General features: G+C 43.4%; 1 protein-coding gene across 2 annotated transcripts; it reads left to right on the forward strand.

The window, feature by feature from the left end:
• The first annotated feature begins 13972 nt into the window (after positions 1-13972).
• Positions 13973-26235, forward strand: LOC144722282 (uncharacterized). 2 transcript variants are annotated; one of them, XM_078600386.1, is made up of 4 exons: positions 13973-14363; positions 16947-16983; positions 17677-17885; positions 22276-26235. In XM_078600386.1, the coding sequence occupies exons 3-4, from the start codon at positions 17691-17693 to the stop codon at positions 23005-23007; spliced, it is 927 nt and encodes a 308-aa protein (XP_078456512.1). In that variant the 5' UTR covers positions 13973-14363; positions 16947-16983; positions 17677-17690; the 3' UTR covers positions 23008-26235. The 2 variants fall into 2 exon arrangements, with proteins under 2 accessions (XP_078456512.1, XP_078456511.1); XM_078600385.1 differs by lacking the exon at positions 16947-16983.
• The last annotated feature ends 702 nt before the right edge of the window (positions 26236-26937 follow it).

A 26937-nucleotide genomic window follows, 5' to 3' on the forward strand; every position in this document is an offset into this window, starting at 1 on the left:
GCTATCAATGTGTTTTTGTATGTACACGTCCACTGGACATTGTGAAAAAGAGATTCATAGCTCATCCGATTTCTCCAAGAAAAATAAAGATTCTGATCTGATTATCACACTGCACGAATTTGCTACTTGAAATTGTATTGAGCCCGTAACGTAACAAGACGTCTCAGAGCACTATTCTATCCTTTAATTATACATGTAGAGATGTTTGACTTTGTTACATTAGGTACTTGCGCAAAGAAGCATGGAGACATGTCGCATGCTTCAAATTAAACAGCGCGACAGAAAGAATAATAACTTATTTATAAACAAAAGAACACTGAACCCACGACACTGGAGTGTCAGTAAAGTACAAGTGGGCTTGGACAGGGGACACACAACCCTGGCAGGGAGGATGATGGCCGCTGGTCGAGCATCACGAAGGCAGTGGCAGCCAAGAAGAGTGGACACGTCGGTGGGAGCGCGTGCACCGCGGAGTAGATCCACTGACGTTTTGCATCTTAAGAATGTGACAGACAGCGGCAGCTTTGGGGGTCGCCTTCGTCCATCAGTGGATATAACATCATCAGCCATCCTCTGAATGCCATCATCATCCGTGGTCAATTTTACCGTCGCCACCACCTTGAACGACCCTGCTGCGATGTAACGATTCAGCCAGCGTCTATCTCTGTACGCGAGCGTGCATAGAGACGCTCCATCTTGCCGACGTGGTTGTTCATTCCTCGGCTGCCAAGCCGTCGGAAGCCTTCGCCACTGGCCATAATCCCTTTCCAGCGACGTGCCCTGCCCAAACCCACTAGTCATTAACCTGCCAGTGATCTCGTATCCACGCGTTCCCTGTCCCTTTGTTCTCTAAATTTCGAGCATGCATCTCTCCGTAATGTGACAACGTGGTTTGTATACGTTTATTATTTTATGTCATCATCATCATCCGTGTCTCAACTTACCGCCGCCACCACCTCTAACGATCCTGCTGCGATGTCACGATCTAGATTTTGAGTTTTCGTGACTGCAGGGATCCATACTCTTTGGTTCTTTCGGTAAAGTCACGTAAATATACAATAAATACAAACATTTATTTTAATTAATAATAAATGACTTATTTTAGTTCATACCTAAGTGACTTTACCGAAATGTGCTGATAATAAAATAAATTATTTATTTTCTTTTATACCTAAGTGACTTTACCTAAAGGACCAAAGAGTATGCGATGTAACGATTCGCCGAGCATCTGCACTCAAGCGTACGCCATCAAATATTTAAATGTATAGAACTTTATAAAGGGTTTGATTTTGTGTAGGGATTTGTCATGCAACTGAGTTCAGTTACCGCGCGCATGTTCCTGATGCGGCCTCACATAACGCAAGGACGACGACGATGGCGCCTTGAATAACAAAGCAAATGGGTTTCGTGAAGCTCCTGGTGCTGCTGCACCAATAACAAAAAAAGCTCAACACATTCGTTAATAACGCTGCGCTGGCACGTATGTGATATGAAGAAGGGCCGTTGATCGAAACGTCGCCTTTATATTTTGTTATTTTAAGGCAGTGTTGTAAAATAAGGTGTTGAGCCTTCAAACATTTTATTCATATTATTCTTTGCTATTAATGTGTTTTTGTATGTACACGTCCACTGGACATTGTGAAAAAGAGATTCATAGCTCATCCGATTTCTCCAATAAAAATTAAGATTCTGATCTGATTATCACACTGCACGAATTTGCTACTTGCAATTGTATTGAGCCCGTAACGTAACAAGACGTCTCAGAGCACTGTTCTATCCTTTAAATATACATGTAGAGATGTTTGACTTTGTTACATTAGTTACTTGCGCAAAGAAGCATGGAGACATGTTGCATGCTTCAAATTAAACAGGGCGACAGAAAGAATAATAACTGATTTATAAACAAAAGAACACTGAACCCACGACACTGGAGTGTCAGTAAAGTACAAGTGGGCTTGGACAGGGGACGCACAACCCCGGCAGGGAGGATGATGGCCGCTGGTCGAGCATCACGAATGCAGCGGCAGCCAAGAAGAGTGGACACGTCGGTGGGAGCGCGTGCACCCCGGAGTAGCTCCACTGACGTTTTGCATCTTCAGACTGAGAGAAACAGCGGCAGCTTTGGGGGAGGCCTTCGTCCATCAGTGGATAGAACATCATCATCAGCCATCCTCTGAATGTCATCATCATCATCCGTGTATCAATTTATCGCCGCCACCACCTCTAACGATCCTGCTGCGATGTAACGATCTCGATTTTGAGTTTTCGTGACTGCAGGGATCCATACTCTTTGTTTCTTTCGGTAAAGTCACGTAAATTTACAATAAAATAAACTATTTATTTTATTTTATACCTACGTGACTTTACCGAAATGTGCTGATAAAATAAATATTTTTTTCATATATATAATAAGTAATTTAAAATAAATAACTTGTTTCATAGAAATAATTTATTTTATACCTAAGTGACTTTACCTAAAGGACCAAAGAGCATGCGATGTAACGATTCGCCGAGCATCTGCACTCAATCGTACGCCTTAAAATAATTAAATGTATAGAACTTTACAAAGGGTTTGATTCTGTGTAAGGGATTTGTCATGCAACTGAGTTCAGTTAACGCGCGCATGTTCCTGATGCGGCCTCACGGACGACGATGATGGCGCCTTGAATAACAAAGCAAATGGGTTTCGTGAAGCTCCTGGTGCTGCTGCACCAATAACAAAAAAACTCAGCACAATCGTTAATAACGCTGCCTTGGCACGTATGTGATATGAAGAAGGGCCGTTGATCGAAACGTCGCCTCTATATTTTGTTGTTTTAAGGCAGTGTTGTAAACTAAGGTGTTGCGCCTTAAAACATTTTATTCATATTATTCTTTGCTATTAATGTGTTTTTGTATGTACACGTCCACTGGACATTGTGAAAAAGAGATTCATAGCTCATCCGATTTCTCCAAGAAAAATAAAGATTCTGATCTGATTATCACACTGCACGAATTTGCTACTTGCAATTGTATTGAGCCCGTAACGTAACAAGACGTCTCAGAGCACTATATCCTTTAATTATACATGTAGAGATGTTTGACGTTGTTACATTAGTTACTTGCGCAAAGAAGCAATGAGACATGTCACATGCTTCAAATTAAACAGGGCGACAGAAATAATAATCTTCTTGGTTCTTTCGGTAAAGTCACGTAGAAGGGAAGTAATAAAATAATACAAATAAAACATAATAGAAAGAATAATAACTGATTTATGAACAAAATAACACTAAACCCACGACACTGGAGTGTCAGTAAAGTACAAGTGGGCTTGGACAGGGGACACACAACCCTGGCAGGGAGGATGATGGCCGCTGGTCGAGCATCACGAAGGCAGTGGCAGCCAAGAAGAGTGGACACGTCGGTGGGAGCGCGTGCACCGCGGAGTAGCTCCACTGACGTTTTGCATCTTAAGACTGTGACAGACAGCGGCAGCTTTGGGGGACGCCTTCATCTATTAGTGGATAGAACATCATCACCAGCCATCCTCTGAATGCCATCATCATCCGTGGTCAATTTTACCGTCGCCACCACCTCGAACGACCCTGCTGCGATGTAACGATTCAGCCAGCGTCTCTCTCTGTACGCGAGCGTGCAGAGAGAGACGCTCCATCTTGCCGACGGAGTTGTTCATTCCTCGGCTGCCAAGCCGTCGGAAGCCTTCGCCACTGGCCATAATCCCTTTCCAGCGACGTGCCCTGCCCAAACCCACTTGTCATTAACCTGCCAGTGATCTCGTATCCACGCGTTCCCTGTCCCTTTGTTCTCTAAATTTCGAGCATGCATCTCTCCGTAATGTGACAACGTGGTTTGTATACGTTTATTATTTTATGTCATCATCATCATCACCCGTGTCTCAACTTACCGCCGCCACCACCTCTAACGATCCTGCTGCGATGTCACGATCTAGATTTTGAGTTTTCGTGACTGCAGGAATCCATACTCTTTGGTTCTTTCGGTAAAGTCACGTAAACATACAATAAATACAAATATTTATTTTAATTAATAATAAATTACTTATTTTAGTTTATACCTAAGTGACTTTACCGAAATGTGCTGATAATAAAATAAATTATTTATTTTATTTTATACCTAAGTGACTTTACCTAAAGGACCAAAGAGTATGCGATGTAACGATTCGCCGAGCATCTGCACTCAAGCGTACGCCTTCAAATAATTAAATGTATAGAACTTTACAAAGGGTTTGATTCTGTGTAAGGGATTTGTCATGCAACTGAGTTCAGTTACCGCGCGCATGTTCCTGATGCGGCCTCACGTGACGCAAGGACGACGACGATGGCGCCTTGAATAACAAAGCAAATGGATTTCGTGAAGCTCCTGGTGCTGCAGCACCAATAACAAAAAAAAAGCTCAACACATTCGTTAATAACGCTGCCTTGGCACGTATGTGCTAAGAAGAAGGGCCATTGGATCGAAACGTCGCCTCTGTATTTTGTTCTTTTAAAGCAATGTTGTAAACTAAGGTGCTGAGTATTCTTTGTTTTTTTCGGTAAAGTCACGTAGGTAAAAACAAATTACGACGTTTTGGAGGCAACACAAGCCTCCGTCTACGAAACGTCGTGATTTAATGTATTTGTTTTCTTTTTTTACCTACGTGACTTTACCGAAAAAAACAGAGAGTATGGATCCTTGAAATCACGAAACCTTCAAATCTAGAATCAAGGTGTGAGCTTTAAAACATAAAAAAAAAATATTATTCTTTGCTATTAATGTGTTTTTTGTATGTACACGTATACTCCACTGGACATTGTGAAAAAGAGATTCATAGCTCATCCGATTTCTCCAAGAAAAATAAAGATTCTGATCTGATTATCACACTGCACGAATTTGCTACTTGCAATTGTATTGAGCCCGTAACGTAACAAGACGTCTCAGAGCACTATTCTATCCTTTAATTATACATGTAGAGATGTTTGACTTTGTTACATTAGTTACTTGCGCAAAGAAGCATGGAGACATGTTGCATGCTTCAAATTAAACAGGGCGACAGAAAGAATAATAACTGATTTATAAACAAAAGAACACTGAACCCACGACACTGGAGTGTCAGTAAAGGGCTTGGACAGGGGACGCACAACCCCGGCAGGGAGGATGATGGCCGCTGGTCGAGCATCACGAAGGCAGCCAAGAAGAGTGGACACGTCGGTGGGAGCGCGTGCACCGCGGAGTAGCTCCACTGACGTTTTGCATCTTAAGACTGAGAGAGACAGCGGCAGCTTTGGGGGAGGCCTTCGTCCATCAGTGGATAGAACATCATCATCAGCCATCCTCTGAATGTCATCATCATCATCATCCGTGTATCAATTTATCGCCACCACCACCTCTAACGATCCTTCTGCGATGTAACGATCTCGATTTTGAGTTTTCGTGACTGTAAAGATCCATACTCTTTGTTTCTTTCGGTAAAGTCACGTAAATTTACAATAAAATAAACTATTTTTTTTATTTTATACCTACGTGACTTTACCGAAATGTGCTGATAAAATGAATATTTTTTTCATATATATAATAAATAATTTAAAATAAAAAACTTATTTCATAGAAATAATGTATTTTATACCAAGTGACTTTACCTAAAGGACCAAAGAGTATGCGATGTAACGATTCGCCGAGCATCTGCAATCAAGCGTACGCCTTCAAATAATTTAATGTATAGAACTTTATAAAGGGTTTGATTTTGTGTTGTGATTTGTCATGCAACTGAGTTCAGTTACCGCGCGCATGTTCCTGATGCGGCCTCACATAACGCAAGGACGACGACAATGGCGCCTTGAATAACAAAGCAAATGGGTTTCGTGAAGCTCCTGGTGCTGCTGCACCAATAACAAAAAAAGCTCAACACATTCGTTAATAACGCTGCCCTGGCACGTATGTGATATGAAGAAGGGCCGTTGATCGAAACGTCGCCTTTATATTTTGTTATTTTAAGGCAGTGTTGTAAAATAAGGTGTTGAGCCTTCAAACATTTTATTCATATTATTCTTTGCTATTAATGTGTTTTTGTATGTACACGTCCACTGGACATTGTGAAAAAGAGATTCATAGCTCATCCGATTTCTCCAATAAAAATTAAGATTCTGATCTGATTATCACACTGCACGAATTTGCTACTTGCAATTGTATTGAGCCCGTAACGTAACAAGACGTCTCAGAGCACTGTTCTATCCTTTAATATACATGTAGAGATGTTTGACTTTGTTACATTAGTTACTTGCGCAAAGAAGCATGGAGACATGTTGCATGCTTCAAATTAAACAGGGCGACAGAAAGAATAATAACTGATTTATAAACAAAAGAACACTGAACCCACGACACTGGAGTGTCAGTAAAGTACAAGTGGGCTTGGACAGGAGACGCACAACCCTGGCAGGGAGGATGATGGCCGCTGGTCGAGCATCACGAATGCAGCGGCAGCCAAGAAGAGTGGACACGTCGGTGGGAGCGCGTGCACCCCGGAGTAGCTCCACTGACGTTTTGCATCTTAAGACTGAGAGAGACAGCGGCAGCTTTGGGGGAGGCCTTCGTCCATCAGTGGATAGAACATCTTCATCAGCCATCCTCTGAATGTCATCATCATCCGTGTATCAATTTATCGCCGCCACCACCTCTAACGATCCTGCTGCGATGTAACGATCTCGATTTTGAGTTTTCGTGACTGCAGGGTTTCATAGAAATAATTTATTTTATACCTAAGTGACTTTACCTAAAGGACCAAAGAGCATGCGATGTAACGATTCGCCGAGCATCTGCACTCAATCGTACGCCTTAAAATAATTAAATGTATAGAACTTTACAAAGGGTTTGATTCTGTGTAAGGGATTTGTCATGCAACTGAGTTCAGTTACCGCGCGCATGTTCCTGATGCGGCCTCACGGACGACGATGATGGCGCCTTGAATAACAAAGCAAATGGGTTTCGTGAAGCTCCTGGTGCTGCTGCACCAATAACAAAAAAACTCAGCACAATCGTTAATAACGCTGCCTTGGCACGTATGTGATATGAAGAAGGGCCGTTGATCGAAACGTCGCCTCTATATTTTGTTATTTTAAGGCAGTGTTGTAAACTAAGGTGTTGCGCCTTAAAACATTTTATTCATATTATTCTTTGCTATCAATGTGTTTTTGTATGTACACGTCCACTGGACATTGTGAAAAAGAGATTCATAGCTCATCCGATTTCTCCAAGAAAAATAAAGATTCTGATCTGATTATCACACTGCACGAATTTGCTACTTGCAATTGTATTGAGCCCGTAACGTAACAAGACGTCTCAGAGCACTATTCTATCCTTTAATTATACATGTAGAGATGTTTGACTTTGTTACATTAGTTACTTGCGCAAAGAAGCAATGAGACATGTCACATGCTTCAAATTAAACAGGGCGACAGAAAGAATAATAACTGATTTATGAACAAAATAACACTGAACCCACGACACTGGAGTGTCAGTAAAGTACAAGTGGGCTTGGGCAGGGGACACACAACCCTGGCAGGGAGGATGATGGCCGCTGGTCGAGCATCACGAAGGCAGTGGCAGCCAAGAAGAGTGGACACGTCGGTGGGAGCGCGTGCACCGCGGAGTAGCTCCACTGACGTTTTGCATCTTAAGACTGTGACAGACAGCGGCAGCTTTGGGGGACGCCTTCATCCATTAGTGGATAGAACATCATCACCAGCCATCCTCTGAATGCCATCATCATCCGTGGTCAATTTTACCGTCGCCACCACCTCGAACGACCCTGCTGCGATGTAACGATTCAGCCAGCGTCTCTCTCTGTACGCGAGCGTGCAGAGAGACGCTCCATCTTGCCGACGGAGTTGTTCATTCCTCGGCTGCCAAGCCGTCGGAAGCCTTCGCCACTGCCCATACTCCCTTTCCAGCGACATGCCCTGCCCAAACCCACTAGTCATTAACCTGCCAGTGATCTCGTATCCACGCGTTCCCTGTCCCTTTGTTCTCTAAATTTCGAGCACGCATCTCTCCGTAATGTGACAACGTGGTTTGTATACGTTTATTATTTTATGTCATCATCATCATCCGTGTCTCAACTTACCGCCGCCACCACCTCTAACGATCCTGCTGCGATGTCACGATCTAGATTTTGAGTTTTCGTGACTGCAGGGATCCATACTCTTTGTTTCTTTCGGTAAAGTCACGTAAATTTACAATAAAATAAACTATTTATTTTATTTTATACCTACGTGACTTTACCGAAATGTGCTGATAAAATAAATATTTTTTTCATATATATAATAAGTAATTTAAAATAAATAACTTGTTTCATAGAAATAATATATTTTATACCTAAGCGACTTTACCTAAAGGACCAAAGAGCATGCGATGTAACCATTCGCCGAGCATCTGCACTCAATCGTACGCCTTAAAATAATTAAATGTATAGAACTTTACAAAGGGTTTGATTCTGTGTAAGGGATTTGTCATGCAACTGAGTTCAGTTACCGCGCGCATGTTCCTGATGCGGCCTCACGGACGACGATGATGGCGCCTTGAATAACAAAGCAAATGGGTTTCGTGAAGCTCCTGGTGCTGCTGCACCAATAACAAAAAAACTCAGCACAATCGTTAATAACGCTGCCTTGGCACGTATGTGATATGAAGAAGGGCCGTTGATCGAAACGTCGCCTCTATATTTTGTTATTTTAAGGCAGTGTTGTAAACTAAGGTGTTGCGCCTTAAAACATTTTATTCATATTATTCTTTGCTATCAATGTGTTTTGTATGTACACGTCCACTGGACATTGTGAAAAAGAGATTCATAGATCATCCGATTTCTCCAAGAAAAATAAAGATTCTTATCTGAATATCACACTGCACGAATTTGCTACTTGCAATTGTATTGAGCCCGTAACGTAACAAGACGTACACTATGGGAACCTCATTTGCCAGTTAAAATATGATAATTGGTTCTTTACCCTTCTATCTGGCAACAACAAAAAAAGGTGTCAGTTTTGTTGCCAGATAGAAGGGTAAAGATCCAATTATCGTAACAAGACGTCTCAGAGCACTATTCTATCCTTTAATTATACATGTAGAGATGTTTGACGTTGTTACATTAGTTACTTGCGCAAAGAAGCAATGAGACATGTCACATGCTTCAAATTAAACAGGGCGACAGAAAGAATAATCTTCTTGGTTCTTTCGGTAAAGTCACGTAGAAGGGAAGTAATAAAATAATAAAAATAAAACATAATAGAAAGAATAATAACTGATTTATGAACAAAATAACACTGAACCCACGACACTTGGAGTGTCAGTAAAGTACAAGTGGGCTTGGGCAGGGGACACACAACCCTGGCAGGGAGGATGATGGCCGCTGGTCGAGCATCACGAAGGCAGCGGCAGCCAAGAAGAGTGGACACGTCGGTGGGAGCGCGTGCACCGCGGAGTAGCTCCACTGACGTTTTGCATCTTAAGACTGTGACAGACAGCGGCAGCTTTGGGGGACGCCTTCATCCATTAGTGGATAGAACATCATCACCAGCCATCCTCTGAATGCCATCATCATCCGTGGTCAATTTTACCGTCGCCACCACCTCGAACGACCCTGCTGCGATGTAACGATTCAGCCAGCGTCTCTCTCTGTACGCGAGCGTGCAGAGAGAGACGCTCCATCTTGCCGACGGAGTTGTTCATTCCTCGGCTGCCAAGCCGTCGGAAGCCTTCGCCACTGGCCATAATCCCTTTCCAGCGACGTGCCCTGCCCAAACCCACTTGTCATTAACCTGCCAGTGATCTCGTATCCACGCGTTCCCTGTCCCTTTGTTCTCTAAATTTCGAGCATGCATCTCTCCGTAATGTGACAACGTGGTTTGTATACGTTTATTATTTTATGTCATCATCATCATCACCCGTGTCTCAACTTACCGCCGCCACCACCTCTAACGATCCTGCTGCGATGTCACGATCTAGATTTTGAGTTTTCGTGACTGCAGGAATCCATACTTATTGGTTCTTTCGGTAAAGTCACGTAAATATACAATAAATACAAATATTTATTTTAATTAATAATAAATTACTTATTTTAGTTTATACCTAAGTGACTTTACCGAAATGTGGTGATAATAAAATAAATTATTTATTTTATTTTATGCCTAAGTGACTTTACCTAAAGGACCAAAGAGTATGCGATGTAACGATTCGCCGAGCATCTGCACTCAAGCGTACGCCTTAAAATAATTAAATGTATAGAACTTTACAAACGGTTTGATTTTGTGTAGGGATTTGTCATGCAACTGAGTTCAGTTACCGCGCGCATGTTCCTGATGCGGCCTCACGTGACGCAAGGACGACGACGATGGCGCCTTGAATAACAAAGCAAATGGGTTTCGTGAAGCTCCTGGTGCTGCAGCACCAATAACAAAAAAGCTCAACACATTCGTTAATAACGCTGCCTTGGCACGTATGTGCTGAGAAGAAGGGCCATTGATCGAAACGTCGCCTCTGTATTTTGTTCTTTTAAAGCAATGTTGTAAACTAAGGTGCTGAGTATTCTTTGTTTTTTTCGGTAAAGTCACGTAGGTAAAAACAAATTACGACGTTTCGGAGGCAACACAAGCCTCCGTCTACGAAACGTCGTGATTTAATTTATTTGTTTTCTTTTTTTACCTACGTGACTTTACCGAAAAAAACAAAGAGTATGGATCCTTGCAATCACGAAACCTTCAAATCTAGAATTAAGGTGTGAGATTTAAAACATAAAAAAAATATATTATTCTTTGCTATTAATGTGTTTTTTGTATGTACACGTATACTCCACTGGACATTGTGAAAAAGAGATTAATAGCTCATCCGATTTCTCCAAGAAAAATAAAGATTCTGATGTGATTATCACAATGCACGAATTTTCTACTTGCAATTGTATTGAGCCCGTAACGTAACAAGACGTCTCAGAGCACTGTTCTATCCTTTAATTATACATGTAGAGATGTTTGACTTTGTTACATTAGTTACTTGCGCAAAGAAGCATGGAGACATGTTGCATGCTTCAAATTAAACAGGGCGACAGAAAGAATAATAACTTATTTATAAACAAAAGAACACTGAACCCACGACACTGGAGTGTCAGTAAAGCACAAGCTTGGGCAGGGGACACACAACCCTGGCAGGGAGGATGATGGCCGCTGGTCGAGCATCACGAAGGCAGCGGCAGCCAAGAAGAGTGGACACGTCGGTGGGAGCGCGTGCACCGCGGAGTAGCTCCACTGACGTTTTGCATCTTAAGACTGTGACAGACAGCGGCAGCTTTGGGGGACGCCTCCATCCATTAGTGGATAGAACATCATCATCTGAATGCCACCGTCGCCACCACCTCGAACGACCCTGCTGCGATGTAACGATTCAGCCAGCGTCTCTCTCTGTACGCGAGCGTGCAGAGAGACTCTCCATCTTGCCGACGGAGTTGTTCATTCCTCGGCTGCCAAGCCGTCGGAAGCCTTCGCCACTGGCCATAATCCCTTTCCAGCGACGTGCCCTGCCCAAACCCACTCGTCATTAACCTGCCAGTGATCTCGTATCCACGCGTTCCCTGCCCCTTTGTTCTCTAAATTCCGAGCATGCATCTCTCCGTAATGTGACAACGTCGTTTGTATACGTTTATTATTTTACGTGTAATTCATTTTTTGTGTTAGTGAATTGGACGATATTAATGTATTGTCAAATTTAGGGTATTATCAGTCTATTTCTTACGTCAGGCCCTTGTTAAATTAACCATACACACAGTACTGTACATACAAAGGAATGAGGTTGTGTTTTCCGCGCGCGCGTGTGAGCGCTGAACGATATCATCCTTGGATAGAGGACGTCATTATTTGGTGATTCAGCTGCTGCTTTGGCAGTGTCGCACAAGCACGACGAACTAACAAACGGGACATTAACTACTTTTGTCCCGTAAAATATGCATTATAAAAGAGAGATTTTAAAAACCCCATGCACAACATAGGTAAGAGTTTGGTTCATAGCACGTGTAGCGTGTGGCATTGCGTGCAATGCGTGCGCGTGCGTGTGATACATATGGGGAGCGGTGGTGTAGCGGTTAGCGCTACGCTGCGCTATGAACCTGGCGACCCGAGTTCGATTCCCGATCACGGCCAACACCCAGTGACGATTGTCTGAACCGGTCCTGGGCCTCCCCTAGGTCGACTCAGCCTCAAGTGAGTACGTGGTGCGGTGTGTAAACATCGCCACTGGAGAGACAAAGGCGGCCGGGCGTGCTGCTGGCCACCCACCCCCCTCGTGTGCCGTGCCGGCCTTCATAGGTGTTACTCGCTAACAGCACTTGCCCATACAGTCTGTTCATGCTACGCGGGGGATTTCGGGCTGATTTCACAGCGCGATGTCACTGCACGTCGTGTTTAGTGCGCTAACCACGACGACCTCTGCTTCCCCATTCGCATTATAACTTGGACATATTCATATAATCTCACGTGTAAATGCATACTTTGTGTCGCCTTTACTGATCATTGATCATTTACCATCGTGCTTTGATTTCATTCTTATTTGACGCCCTTGTTAAACAAACTATGCAGTGCTGTAACGAGGTTGTGTTTGTCGCCGCGTGAACTCTGCCGTCGTCCCTGCTTAAAGCGAATCGTTATTTGGCGACGCAGCCGCTGCTTTTGCCCAGTGCGGCTCGCACAAGCCACGACGAACGAGCGCAACGAAATCAGAAATTAACACTTCCGTCGCATAAGCTGTGCATTTGAAAAAGAAGAAAGACGTGGCGCTGCAATGCATGCGCGCTCGCTTGTGTGATGCATATGCAGACCGGCATGACGCACAATGCGTGCGCATTTGTCACGACTTGGACGATGCTGCTGCTGCTGCCTGCTCCTCCACGGCACCGTGCCAGCGCAGACGTCACCCCCCCCCCACTAACACCCATCAAAGACAAAGATCCCCCGTATAGCCTTAACATACTGTTGGGGCAAGTGCTGTTAGCGAGCACCTATGAAGGCCAGCAAGGCACACGAAAGGGGGTGGATGGCCAACATCCACGCCCGACCGCCTTTGTTTCCCCAGTGGCGATGCTTACACATAGCACCAGGTACTCATTTGAGGCTGAGTCGACCTAGGGGAGGCCCAGAATCGGTTCAGATTATCGTCACCGGTGGTGGCCGTGAGCGGGAATCGAACCCGGGTCGCCAGGTTCGGAGCGCAGCGTAGCGCTCACCGCTGCACCACCGCTCCCCCCGCTACCACCCCCCACTACTACCCCCCACTACCACCCCTCACTACTACCCCCCCCCACTACCACCCCTCACATCCCCCCCGACTACCACCCCTCACTACTACCCCCCCACTACCACTCCCCCACGACCACCCCTCACATCCCCCCCCCTCCCACCCCCCACTACTACCCCCCACTACCACCCCCCACTACCACCCCTCACATCCCCCCCCACTACCACCCACCACTACCACCCCTCACTACTACCCCCCACTACCATCCCCCACTACCACCCCCCACTACTACCCTTCACTACTACCCCTCACTACCACCCCCCACTACCAGCCCCCCATTACCCCACCACTACCACCCACCACGACCCCACCCCACAACCCCACCACTACAATTCTCCGCTACCCCCCCCCCACTAACACCCCCCAACCCCCCACTACCCCTCCCCCACGACCCCCCCCCCCCCAACTAACACCCCCCAACCCCCCACTACCCCTCCCCCACGACCCCACCCCCCGCCCATTCCTTCTTGCGCTCGCGCATTCCGCTGCATTTCAAAAGGCGGGCGAAGGGGGCGGAGACTCCGAGGAAGCCTCTCCGATTGGTCGCCCCCCGGGGTCCGAGGAAGCCGAGCCGCCTGATTGGTCGCCGCGTGTCCAAGGGAGGGGTTTAAAAGGAGCCGTCTTCGCCTCCACTCCTCACACGGCGGCCACCACCGCCTCCTCCTCATCAGCATCCTCCTCTTCGCTGCAGTCATCCGTCTGACGGCTGTCACCGCCTCGTGTTCGCTTTAGTCTCCGCTGCTTCTTCTCTCGCCTCTTCTCTCTCTCTACCGAGTTGCTCGCGTAGATTCGTTGCAAGTTTTGTTGGGCGGCGATAGACAGAGAGGGGTGGTGGTGCTTTGAGACGTGGTGAGGTAGCGGCGGGGTTTTTGTTGTTGTCGCGGAGAAAGGCGAAGAAGTTTAACGTGGGCGGAGCAGCAGCAGGGCGCTTCCGACAGCGTGGGGAAAGTTTCCTCTCGTTTTATTATTTTTGTTTTCGCCGCCGCTGCTGCTGCTGTGACTGCTCTGCACGGAGACGATGAAGAACAAGCAGCAGAAGAACGGTGAGTCGTGCTCGTCCGTGTCTCGGTGACGATGATGATGATGACGATAATATTCTTATCGGATGATGATGATGACCGTAACGTTGCCCCCCCCCCCGCGCGCTTTGTGTTGCTGCTGCTGCTGCGTCGTGTGAACACGAAGAGGGAGGGGAGAGTGGCGTCAACGCGGCCCCCTCGTCTGTCTCGGCGGTCTCCTCCCTTCTCCCTCGTGTGTGTCCATGCCGTGCCGTCTCCCTCGTGTGTGTCCATGCCGCGCCGTCTCTCGCTCCTTCTCCCACGTGGAGGCGAGCTTCTTGCATCGGCTCGTGGTGGCGGGAATGTGGCGTCGATTGTCCTCTCGCGTTTCCCCTCTTCCCTCCTCCCCCACCGATTGCTGCTCCGCTTCTGACAGATGACGATGGCGAGACGGGCTGGGGGAGGCAGGGGGGTGGTTGTGTGTTTGGTTTTCTTTCGCAGACGACGGACGGACGAAAGCTTCTAATTTGAGACTGAACAAGGGGCGATTGTATGAATATAGTTCGTGTTGGGAAGCTACGAAGTTGTGGTCACTTGTTGGCGTGTGACATTGGCTCGGCCGAGTTCACCGCGGGTGTTTGTGAGGTTATTTTGCGTCGTAAGAACGTTGATTGTGGAGAGTAAACTACACTGATGATATCGCTTAAAAAAACTAAAATGTGCGTCGACCCACTGCTGGACGAGGTTCCGTGTTTCACGGCTGTTGTTTGACCATACTTCACCACGCTGGTCCGTGCGTGTTGGTGCGAAGGAATGACAAACCTGTTACAGACCAATTCAGACCTTACTGGTCACCCCCGTGCCCTTATAAATCTCAAGGTTCATCCGACAATTCCGTCACAAGGGAGAAACACAAATTGACAATTTCCGTTTTAGCCCGTATGGACCTAAAAACTTAATATTTCTGTGCAAGAATTCTGCTAGACCGTATGACACGGACGTGTACCGCACGTTTAACTCTCACACCGTACGTTGCCAACCAGCGCTAATCGGGAGGTGCTCGCTACCGTGATAATCTGAAGCGATGTAAACCCACCACCAGCTCCTTTGTACACGAACTCGATGTTTCATCACTCAAAACATCTCCGCGACGTGCGTCCTTCCACTCCTCTGGGGGCGTGTTTACCATTCCTGGGCTGTCACTCCACTCCCGTGTCGCTTCAAGTCTCGGGTGACAGTCGCCATCCTGTGTGCCCTGCCCCTAGGATTGGTGACTGCCTAGGAAACTAACTTCATTCCCTTTAACGCTCAATATGATTGCCCTTTAGTACCACGCGTGTCGTTCTCTTGAAATGTTTCTCGGAGTAATTCACAGCATGCATCACGCTTGCTGTGAAATTTGCCACGTTTTTTTTTACTATTTGCTTTGTCACTAAACAAAAAAAGCAGCTGCAGGAAATGAACACTGGTAGATCTGTGTATTTACATGTTACTGTCCTTGGCTCTTTAATGTTTAATCCAAGTGTGGAAAACCCTTCATTTCTAATCTCTCAATTACTCTAAATGGTTCGGCGTGGGTAATTTAGCAATGTCCCCTCCGACTAAAAGTGTAAATATGGTCTGTGATAAGTCTCACTCATCAAGACCGATCACTGTCTTACCCCCATATTAATTGTGTGGGATAATGCATTGATTCTGCAACTCGTAGAAACATTTTCTGATGGTAATGTGCTTATTCAATACTTTATCTCTGTGTTGTGTGTCGGGTGTTACGGTGTGTTTTTTCTTTGTGCTTCCTTGCTTGTCAATCGCCCACCATTATGTATCTTCTTGTCACTTGTTTTTCCTCCCCCATCGACAGTCGAGCCACCACCGGGCGACTTACTCTGATGCCCGTGGGGTGTGATTGCTTTTGTTGTAGGCGTGAGCTGCTGCTGCTGGTGCACTGGTTTGAGGTGCATATTAATATGAATGTGAGCCGTTTTGTACGTTTGAACTTGTTTGTTTAGCATACTCCTTGTTACTGTGTGTGGTTGTCTCATTCTCATGACATCTCGGCTACGCAGACTTCAGCCTGGGAATAGTATTGGGGCTGCGAGGTGGCCAGGAGTAGACGGTAGTTATTTGAGATGTATGTTTGGGTGGATTTTCTCCAAGTGGGCCAAACATCCCGATGCAATGAGGTTTTCCTGGGTATATCCCTGGAATTAATGCCACGCTGCATGTATCCCTACATGCATTCAATAGTTAAGCGTAGTCTTGTGATAGCGTTATTTGTCCAAAGAGTAATTGCATTTCGGCTAATACCTGGCAATACTTAAATGTAAATACTACAAAGTGAATGTATTTTTTTTTTATCATGCAATATTGCCAAATTACATTAATATACATTATTTAAAGAGCTCCTTCATAATCGGACCTGTCAACTGCATCCAAAGTGCATGTGAAGTCTTGTGACAGAGCCACCTGATGTACCGTTGTGCCTTGTGTCCATGAATTGTACGTTCAATTTTGGTTTCTCTCTAGTGCCAGCAAACTAACTTTGTCTGCTTTTCAGTTCGGTAATATGTGGCGCATCTTTATAACGTCATTCAGTTTTTTCCCTGTCTCTGTTTGGAACACTTTCAGCGCACTGAAAAGGACAGGTGCCATCGCAAGGTCAAATGTTAGTGGTGTTCATTTTCCCGTCCCGCTTCTTAACACCTTGTTGTTATAATATGTTTTGAATCATTGCTTAATGTGCACGCTGCCTTGTATGTGTAAGCTTATGCATCCCCATCATTAACCAAATGAAGGAACTGTTAAAGTATTAAAACTCGAAATTCTATTTTAATCAACTGTTTGCTTTTGGTCGTCCTGTTAAGGTATTTAAGCTAAATATTGATATTATTGTTTAATGAAAGCTTCACAATCTTTCATAAAATGCGGCACTACCAGCTTGATCGTTGCTTGCCTTTCAAAAACCTTTATTGTGATTTAAAACTCGTCTTCGAAGCAAAAATCTTGACATTTATTTTTGGGTATTTCATCTGACCAAAACATCAACCTTTTGACAGATTTTCAGGAGTAGGTGTGCATTCAAGTAGTCTTGTGTGGGTGTGTTGGAATGCTTGCCTTGACTTATTTTACAGATTAACCGTGAACTCACCATTTTGCATATCTACACCTGAGTAAATGCTCATCACAGAATCGCACGTGTGCTTTTGCATGTTTGGCATCGCTTGCTGTTTTGACAGTTATGAGTATAATCTGACCCAAGCTGGGTTTCACCTAGGGCATAGCACGTGCGCTGTTTTCGGATGTTGATGTAAAGATTGCAGTTTTTTTATATTTATTTTCGATTTGTTTTGTATTGCAGAGGCGGCATGCCCAATGGATGAGGTCAAGGCCGAGGACAATCTGGGGGTCAGTGACGAGTCGGGCACGATCAAGCGCAAGCGTGGAAATCTGCCCAAGGAGGCGGTGAGCCTGATGCGCGAGTGGCTCTTGGCGCACCGCTTCAACGCCTACCCGTCGGATGTGGAGAAGATCATGATGATCCAGCGCACGCAGCTCACTTCGCTGCAGGTAAACATGCGGCCAACACCCGTGCATTCCGAGCTGTGTGTTCCGTGGAAGTGGTCGATGTCGTTCAGATGGTGTCGTGGTGGTGTACGCCTGCAGGTCCAGCCATTTAAAACGGTGGCGGGGATGTGGGGGGTTGATTAACGGATCGTACAGAAATTGTGACACGCCCAAGCACGCTGGGCTGCCAGGTTGCCAGGAATGGAATGTTGCCACTGTGGGGCACGGTGACGAGATGTTCACTACCTCACCCTGGTGCACATTATGTCGTGGGTTCAACCCTGACGCCTATATATTTGGTGTCTGCATGTTCTCCCCGTGGTCGAGTGGATTTTCTCCGGGTCCTCCGGTTTTTCCCTCCACATTTAGAATCAACATCACGAGTATTTGGCTGCTATAAATTTCCACATGAGAAGCCACTTTGTTGAGCTATCATTTGTGACCAGGTCTTTCTGAAAAATAGCTATATAGCTTAGTGGGCCTGACCTGGTCAAATTCAAAAAGTTTATTTTAGAATGTCAGTGCTGATGGAAGAGTTATCTCTTCCCACATGCCAAACGCTCATATACATGGAATTGACCAAAACTTCCTCATGCAGGGTATTAACTCGGTGAGCGATTCCTGGATAAATAATGTGCATCCTGGATAAATAAAGAGTATAGAAATGCAATTAAATATGTTAGTTAAGTCAACAAATTTAAGCGGCATTTATTTAGAACCAAAAATTATGAATGCTGCCTGCGTACCAATGTAAATTGCTAATAGATACGTTGTGACTTTCTTAACTGCCAAACATATCAATTAGATATAGTGCCAAAGATTTGGTTGAATATATGTATTTGTACAGTGTGAAAAGGTTACAAAAGCGTGTTGTAACTTTTAACAAGTCGTGGTACTTGTGATCTTATTATACATCTGGCTGATTCTGATTGATCTTACGTGATTTTGACTGAACTGATAGATGCATGATTTTCAAGCACTTGCATGTCATGGACATTGCAAGCTGTACACTCCAAAAACTATAACACATTTTTGTCCGTTCTCTCTTGAGAACCACTTAAATAAAATAAATGTGTAAATAATTTCACTCAAATTAAACACAATACCTTGCTCGTCTCGTCAAGGAGCATAAACCACCACGCAAACTTTGGTCATCCTCGCAACGACTTTGCTAAGCATCCAACAAATCTATATTGGAAACTAATTTCTTTAGAACTGCTTTCTGTGTTTTGGTTTGTCCTTCCCAAACACCCCCCCCCATTTAGCACGGTTGGCTACATATGGTACGAAATAAATTCAACTTACAAGCATACAAAATGTTTGTAATTGTATCTATTTGTAGTTTAGCAGAATCGTACAAGTTTATAGTAGCTTTGAGTTCTTCCAGTTAGCTTGCAAGCAAGTCACAGCTGACAGAATGACTGCAACGTGCAGTGTCTTTTTGGCGCAGTGTACCACAATTACTTTTCATGCTTTCAAGAATCCCTGAATTCTTTAAAACAGGTTTAAACTCTTTATCAAGCAGCTGTTCTTTTGTTATTCTTAGTGTAATGAGATTTGAGGTAGGCAGAAGCTGGGCAGGGTGGGTGGAATTTGGCGGCAAGGGGCGGATAAACACGATTTTAACTTTGGGCATTCTCAAGCGAGTGTTTGAAAGATTCAGTGTCTAAGTTTGGGTACGTGTTTTAAGTGCTAAGAAACAGGAAAGAATACAGGAATCGCATTAAACCACGACATGGGGGGTAGCTTTGAAGTGAAACAATTAAAACCACACATACTGACCAAACACTTTCCGTGTATGACTACAGCACGGTACTTGTCATTTTTGAAAGCTGCATCGCATTGAGACGTGCTTAGCTTGAAGAGAGGTGAGTGTAACGTTTCAAATTGTAACTGTTGAATCAAGTGCTAGCATTCATCTGGTGATCGATTCTCAGTGGTGTTCAAAAAACTAATTGATAGTTAACGTACTGTAATTAGGTAAAACCCAGCAATTGCGGTATGGAGATTTGTTTGAATTAAGTGCAGGAAGGGACATGATGTTGTATCTTTTGACTCCAGGCATAGCAGATGGAAAAACCCCCATTGACCTGAACACAAACGACCACAATCAATTAAGCCAGGTTGACATGTAAGAGTGCATGGGTTGAGGGCACGGAGAAATGGGGTGTCTTCCAGTGTAACCGAATACTAAACAATCACTTTATTATGTGTTTAGAATTTAGGGATTTTGTTAAGTAGCAAGAGACCAATCACTGAAATCCCTAGATAGTGCTTATGTTTTGGCATGATTGTTTATATATATTAGTTGCATTTACAAAAGGAGCAGCCACATTTTTAGAACGTGTTTGTTTACATACGTAACGTGGTGGCTGCAGTTAGAAGGTTAAATAAACATGCCGTAACGTTATCTGGACAGCGCTGCTGCTCGCTTACCAGTCCACAAGTCCATGACGACATCAATATTGCATCCCGGTGTATGCCCAGCAGTAGTTAACATCTGGAAAAGCTCTCGGCCCTCAATGTGGCAAGAGATAGAATTGCCATGCGTTACACAAGACGGCGGTGACAGCTTTGATGGGAGCCCTGCTCTGGCCAGCGGCCAGCAGTTCCTAGAATGTCGACCAACATTCTAGTCCAGATATGTCTAGACGTCGTGTCTGTGGGAGGGGCACTTGTCTGTAAAGTAAATGCATTGGTTTCAGGGGATGTGCCATCTATAAAAATGGTTTGAGACAGTGGTAGTGGTAAGACTTTTTTTAATTAAACGTTTACAGTGAAAACAAAGGCCATGTTGGTGACTAGAGGGTCGTTTTTTTACCTGTTTTTGATATTAAAAAAACAATGATCCTTCGTAATTTTTCAGATACAAATAATCAATGCAAGCAAAACATTGTCTTATTTTTCAACATTCATGATTTCTGCAAAAAAACTATTATTTTGCATATTTTCTCATGTCACAACTTAATTGTGGAGGGTTTTAGTAAAACAATACATTGTACCTGCACAATCTAATCAAATGGTAATTAATTATGAATCCTATTGGTCATGAAAACCTACTTGTGAAATTCATATCTCCCTCCCCATTATCTCATCGGCCACACGTTTATAGTGATTCCTGTGCACAAGTAAGCATGGCACCGTGGGTGGTTCTGGTGACAGTTAAGGGGCAGAGGAGATTGTGTAGGCAGGAGGGGACCACGCTGTTTGGTGTTGTGAACACGACGGCTTGCACACAAAAAAAACCACTGCCAAGCAGTGCTGCTTTGCTTGTGGGTTTACTGTCTGTGAGCTGTGGGATTCTAGGACTCGCATGCACACTGCTGGACAGATGAGGCTTTTGTCACCATTTATAGCAAAGCACGGTTGGCTACGTACGATACGAAATAAGTTCAACATCCATAAATACTTCCAATGCAGTACAGTAGTTGTAAATGTTTTCATATTTTCTATGACCTGCAACTTAACCACAGTGTCACATGTTAAAAGCTTTCACTTCCATAAACGGCATTCGTTTTTTCTGTTGCACATACTGACCTGATGTTCACCAGAGATAGATGTAGGTCGTTTAAGATATTGGCCAGCACAAGATCTCCGTGAAAAATGTATCTGTCGTTGTTGCAGAAAATGCTATTTAATTAATGCTACTTATGAGGAGTGCCAGTTTGCAAGGAAATTGGACTTGTCCAAATACCTTGCAGTAGCATCTGGTGATGGCCAGGAGTGTTTAGTCTTTTTCTCGGTGTGCTTTCCTCTCGGCTTTACCAATCAGACATGCCCGTTCTCGATTAATGATTAACGTGCAATTCAATGTTCAAATAAAGCACACTTTGTTGGTGCGTGGAGGTCAAACGTTCTCAAGTAAAAACATGTTCATTCATAACCATTGAGCAGTATCTTCCCCTACACGTGTTAGCGAGTGTGTGGTGGTAATTGTGACGGGTCGCATCGCAGAGGTATTGTTTTGAGTGACCAAATGGACTATTACAGTATTTAGTTCGACAAACAGTAATGGGTAGGACACTTAAAATTAATAGTTTATTTTGAAAACACATCGATCCTTTTTTCTCCTGAAATGGCATAGTGTTCATTCTGTTTCTGCATGACTACATCGCAGTCAACTCCCACGTGTCTTTGCTTAGTAACAAAACCTCTGTCCCTGCAACTCGGAAACAGGAAGCGCGAATCTGGCATTGTTTGAGAAAGTTGTACATAAACCGATGTTGGTTAATGATTTTTAACCAGCCATTGATAAAAAGTTTTGCAAACTAAATTTTCATATTCCAAATACAAATGTAAAGACTTGTAAAACAATTACGCAATTCCAAAAAAAACGCTAAATGAATGTAAATTGTATGTAATTAACGAAGTTTTCCTTTTAATTTCTTTACAGGTTTGCAACTGGTTCATAAATGCTCGTCGTAGGGTGCTGCCCGATGTTTTGCGCATGGAAGGTGAAGACCCGGCAGATTACGTGGTGTCCCGAAAATCGTCCGCTAGGACCACTGCACGGCAGTTGGCGCTTCGCTGGAACAGCCATGCTGCCGCAGGTATGTCCAACGGGCTGCCCTTCACTATGGAGCACCCCACGTTTGCACTGCCACTGATCAACCGCGAAGTGACGGTGGCTGCCGTCAGGCCGTCCAACAGCAGGGTGCTGCGCCCCTCCGTGATCCAGCACACCACCTCACCGCTGCCTGTGCGTTCCCCACCCAGTTTTATGGCTGACCTTCCCCACAACCGGCTGGTCAACTACCTCTTTGACGCTGTCATCTCCGAGCGCCAGTACTTGAAGGATAACGGCGGCTCTGTCAGCCCAAACTATAACAATGCGACCGCTTACGCAAACATCTGCGACAGTGGCAGCAACAGCAGCAGCGGGATTAGCAGCACAAGCAGCACCCCAATTACTTTCCAAGATTTTCCGTTGGACTACAGCTCTCCGAAATTTAAGGTGTTTCACCCTTATGACACCGAGACATACCAAACCATTTTCCACAACAGCGCTTCACCTGTAAGTCCAGCGGATATGCCTGCAGGTCCACCGGACTTTGCCAACCTCTGTATGCTTGCTGATGTAGCTGTGGAGCAGGCTATGTACCTTGGAAAGTGTTCCAAGTTTTAGGCACATGCATTGCCGACCTACTGGTGAAGTGTGGCAGCTTTTCATTGGTCTCATGCAGGTTGGGATTTGTTCCCCTTGGATCAGACCAACAGCACTTCATCCAATGGTTAATGGCAAGGGGATTTAAAAAAAAATTGATCGTCAACAATACATGACCACCGATAGGTGCGATCTTTAGTTTTTTTACTCTTAATTGTTTCCATTTACAGCGACTGAACAAATCAAAGGTTTAAACAATGCAAAGCTTCGTGCTAAATTTTACAATGATACAGCCACCTTGTGAACATCTTTCTGTTCAACAAAACCCCCAAAAATGCTTTTGACATTCCTGTGCACTATTAGGTGTATACCACTACACATCTATTTTATTAACGAGTTGCACAAAACAAAGCATATAGACAATATTCTTACAATACAGATTATGCATTGCATGGTATTGAAACTGGTGTTTTTGAGGCACATGGTCCAGATAAATGCAAGCTTGTCAGATGTTTGTTTTCATTTAGTTTCAAGTGCAGTGGAGTTTTTTTTCTCACGTGCAAAGTGTGCCTCTAGATCGGTTGGTTAGTTATAACCGGAATAGAAGTATTATCGTATGCAACGCTCTGTGCATTTTAACTTTAATGTCTAAATAGTTTGTTAGTTTTAGGCGTAGAAGTTTTTCATAGTTTAAGTTGTCGTCGGCCTAAAGTGCATTTCTTGAGTATTTTTTGCATGGTTTCTTAATTTTAAGGTAGTTGAGCAAAACAAAAAAAACTGTGAGCATGGCAGCCTTTAGTAAATTTATAAAAGAAAATTGGTCTTCTCAAATCTCACGTGTGGCACGGTTGTGAACACGGTTTGTAGGTTGGGAGTTTTAATAAATAGGTCCAAAAGTAACCCCCTCTTTCTTTTATAATGTATAAATGCTGCCATTTCTCTCGCATAAAAAAGAAATTTTGCAATGTAACTTTAACTTTTTTTTATACTGAATTGTGATGCTGCATATTGTTAAGTATTTGTATATTTAGTTTTTTTGTTTAAATACCGTTGTAGTCACTTTGCGTTCCAGTGGCTCTGTTTTCATCGGGGTGATGACGTTACACATTGATGCTGACTTATGGATCATGAGCTTAAAATATTTGATTTTGAGCAAAAACGTAAAAATTTAAGTAATTAAAATGCTTGGGATGATACTTTGAGGTTAATTTTAACATTTAAGTCAATATTTAAATGTTCAGACACAATCTGTCACTCTTGGGTCGACAGACACCTTTTTTAAATCTTGGTATTCAAGCACCTTGATTTAGTTATGCATGGTCCAATACAATGGTCCTCTTAACGTTTGGGTCATTTCCACACTGTATTGTTTTCAAATCGACATGCCCACTTGGAAACCTGTCACCTACCTTGTGCAAGACTCGTTGCGCAAATCAGATTAGTGTTGCAATAACTTAAACTTTCAATCTGCTCCACGGTGAAACTGGCAAACTTTCTGGATGTACTTTACACTAATTATAACGGTACTTGTATTGCACTGCACAGTGGAAACCAAAAAATGATGAGGGTTTTTTGTGTTAATGTTGCTTACTTGGGCAGTTTTTTTTCTTGTCATTTGATAAATACTGCGTAACAGTTGTACTGTATTTATATTTAAAAGTAAAGTAATATTTGTTTTTTGCATATCTTTTTGACCATTTATGAAATAACCCATCCTCCGAGTGTCATTAACCTTTTTTTGTAAAGTGTATTAAGGTTATCTTTTTAATGTGCACATTTGGGCCAAGCTACATTTTCTGCTAAGCCGTAAACATTTAATTTATTTTTTGACATTACTTTTTCATAGCGGACTTTGAATGTGCCCATTTTAAGTAGATGATGTTGTCTGGCCAGCATGTTCATATAATACACTGCATTACATAATTTGAGTCTTCATGGGTAGCATATACATATATGCATCATTATATACTTGTTATGTATGCAGTGACGCCTCGTGAAGTGATCCTATAAATGTTAATGTGTAGCTTTTTCAATCTGATATAGCGGTTGACTATACTTGACGGTTGCTTGTTTTTAGGTTAGTTTTTGTTAGTTATTTAGATTAGTTTCTGAGTTTAAATTAAAAGGGAGTGTTTTTCCAGGGGTAAGTGTTTTAAGTTGATGGTTTTTTTTAAAATAAACTACCTCGCTGTCGTGGTTTATTTTTTTCTGTTTAATGGGCGATGAATGTTTCCATGGGTAAATGATGAAGAATGGTGAGCACCTGTGTGCAAACATTAAAATGTATGGGTCTCATGGAAATGCAATAGTTTGACGTTTAAGAAGTAGACTTAAAAGCAAACCTGCTGGAAATGTATGGAAATTGCTGTGTTTTCCTTTTTAATTCAGAACTTGAATTTATTATTTCGTGTTGAAGTTTCACTGCATTATGCAATTGTCATTGTCTCCGTTGTTAAATTAACGGTAAACAGAAGCAAGCTTGCGTATGCTGCAATAGGTGGAAATTAGGTAAAACAATTCCTTGATTTTCATTCTGTGGTTATAAATGATGAACACCTGTTTAATTTTCATCAGTGATAGACATTCAGGTGTTTGACCATTTTTTCGGGATATCATGTTAGAAATGTGAGTAATGTAAGAATACTAAATGGAGCAGAGTGCCTTACTTTTATGCAAACATAAAAGAATTTGCCAATCTACAACAATGTGAATGTGTGTTCAGCCTAAACACTACCAATTGATCAAATTCAGTTTGTTAATAGTGTTTGTGGTGTCGGTTTGATATGCCCCAATGTAGCCTTAAATGTTAAATTCGTTCAGTACTGTGTGCACATGATTGCCATCCGAAAGCTTATCACGTGTGCTGGATGTACTTGATTACATGTTACATCCTATTCTGTGCATATGGTTTGGACATTTTAATGTTGTTTATAACAAGTCACCTTGTCCCCATACTTAATAACCATTGTGGCCTTTAATAGTATGTGTGTGCGTGTATAAATCCAGTACCAGTATAGATGAAGCACAACACTGGGAAGACTGTGAAGACTGATTTAGTTGGCTGGATGTGACAACTCATTGAGCTGTGCAATAACTGCCTTCAGGTTGCAAGGGTTTATAATGCTTTTCTACATTTTTTTTCTACTGTAATGGAAGCTTTCCTTCCAATTGTTTGTAAACTGTGATTTTTAAAAATGAGAATTATCATTGCTGTATTTTTACGTTCAATAAAAGTTTCAAAACGATAAAGAGTCTGTTTTCGATGATTGGTTGAACAATGTGATTTTGTGCCGAGGTATCCACCTTTCAATAACAGACACTATTCACATTAAATCACGTATCTTTGACCAATAATGACATTAATTGTCTAAGTGATATCTGAACTGACCATGTAAATATGTTCGCGGAAGGCCAATGACTATCACAGCATAGGGTGGCCCTCGCTCTGTTATGGATTGACAAGGCGTTGTAAATGATCATTAGCATGTGCTTTATCGATGTATTCGAAGTTACGTAGGCTCACCACAAAGCACACTCCCTCACGTTAGTATTCATAATTGGGGGCAATGATTTTTTTTTGAGAGCGGCATTTTTTTTACTATATAACTTACTAAGCTCAAATGTGAAAGTAAATATCGTGTAAAGTAGCTACTTGAGTTAAATGGCCGACGTGTTTATTATGAAACCTTTTGCACTTTAGTTGCCTTTACTGCCTTCAGTTTCCACACTTGTCTGCAGCAGTCAAATAGTGCAACGTGTGATTGTCAACCGGCTCTGTAAAGAAGGGGGGACGTGAGACTTATTTTCCCATTGCCGCTGTAGATGAGCGACACCAGCTCGCCGCTTTGTTGCATGGGGGGGGGGGGGAGTCACATGACCGAAACGTTCTCGCAAAACATTCAGCAGCACCTGCAAGGTGAAGTGACATTTTTATTGACCTGACGCTGGACT

This window comes from Lampetra planeri, chromosome 14, assembly GCF_965212315.1.
Source record: "Lampetra planeri chromosome 14, kcLamPlan1.2.h2, whole genome shotgun sequence".
Taxonomy (NCBI): Eukaryota; Metazoa; Chordata; class Hyperoartia; order Petromyzontiformes; family Petromyzontidae; genus Lampetra; species Lampetra planeri.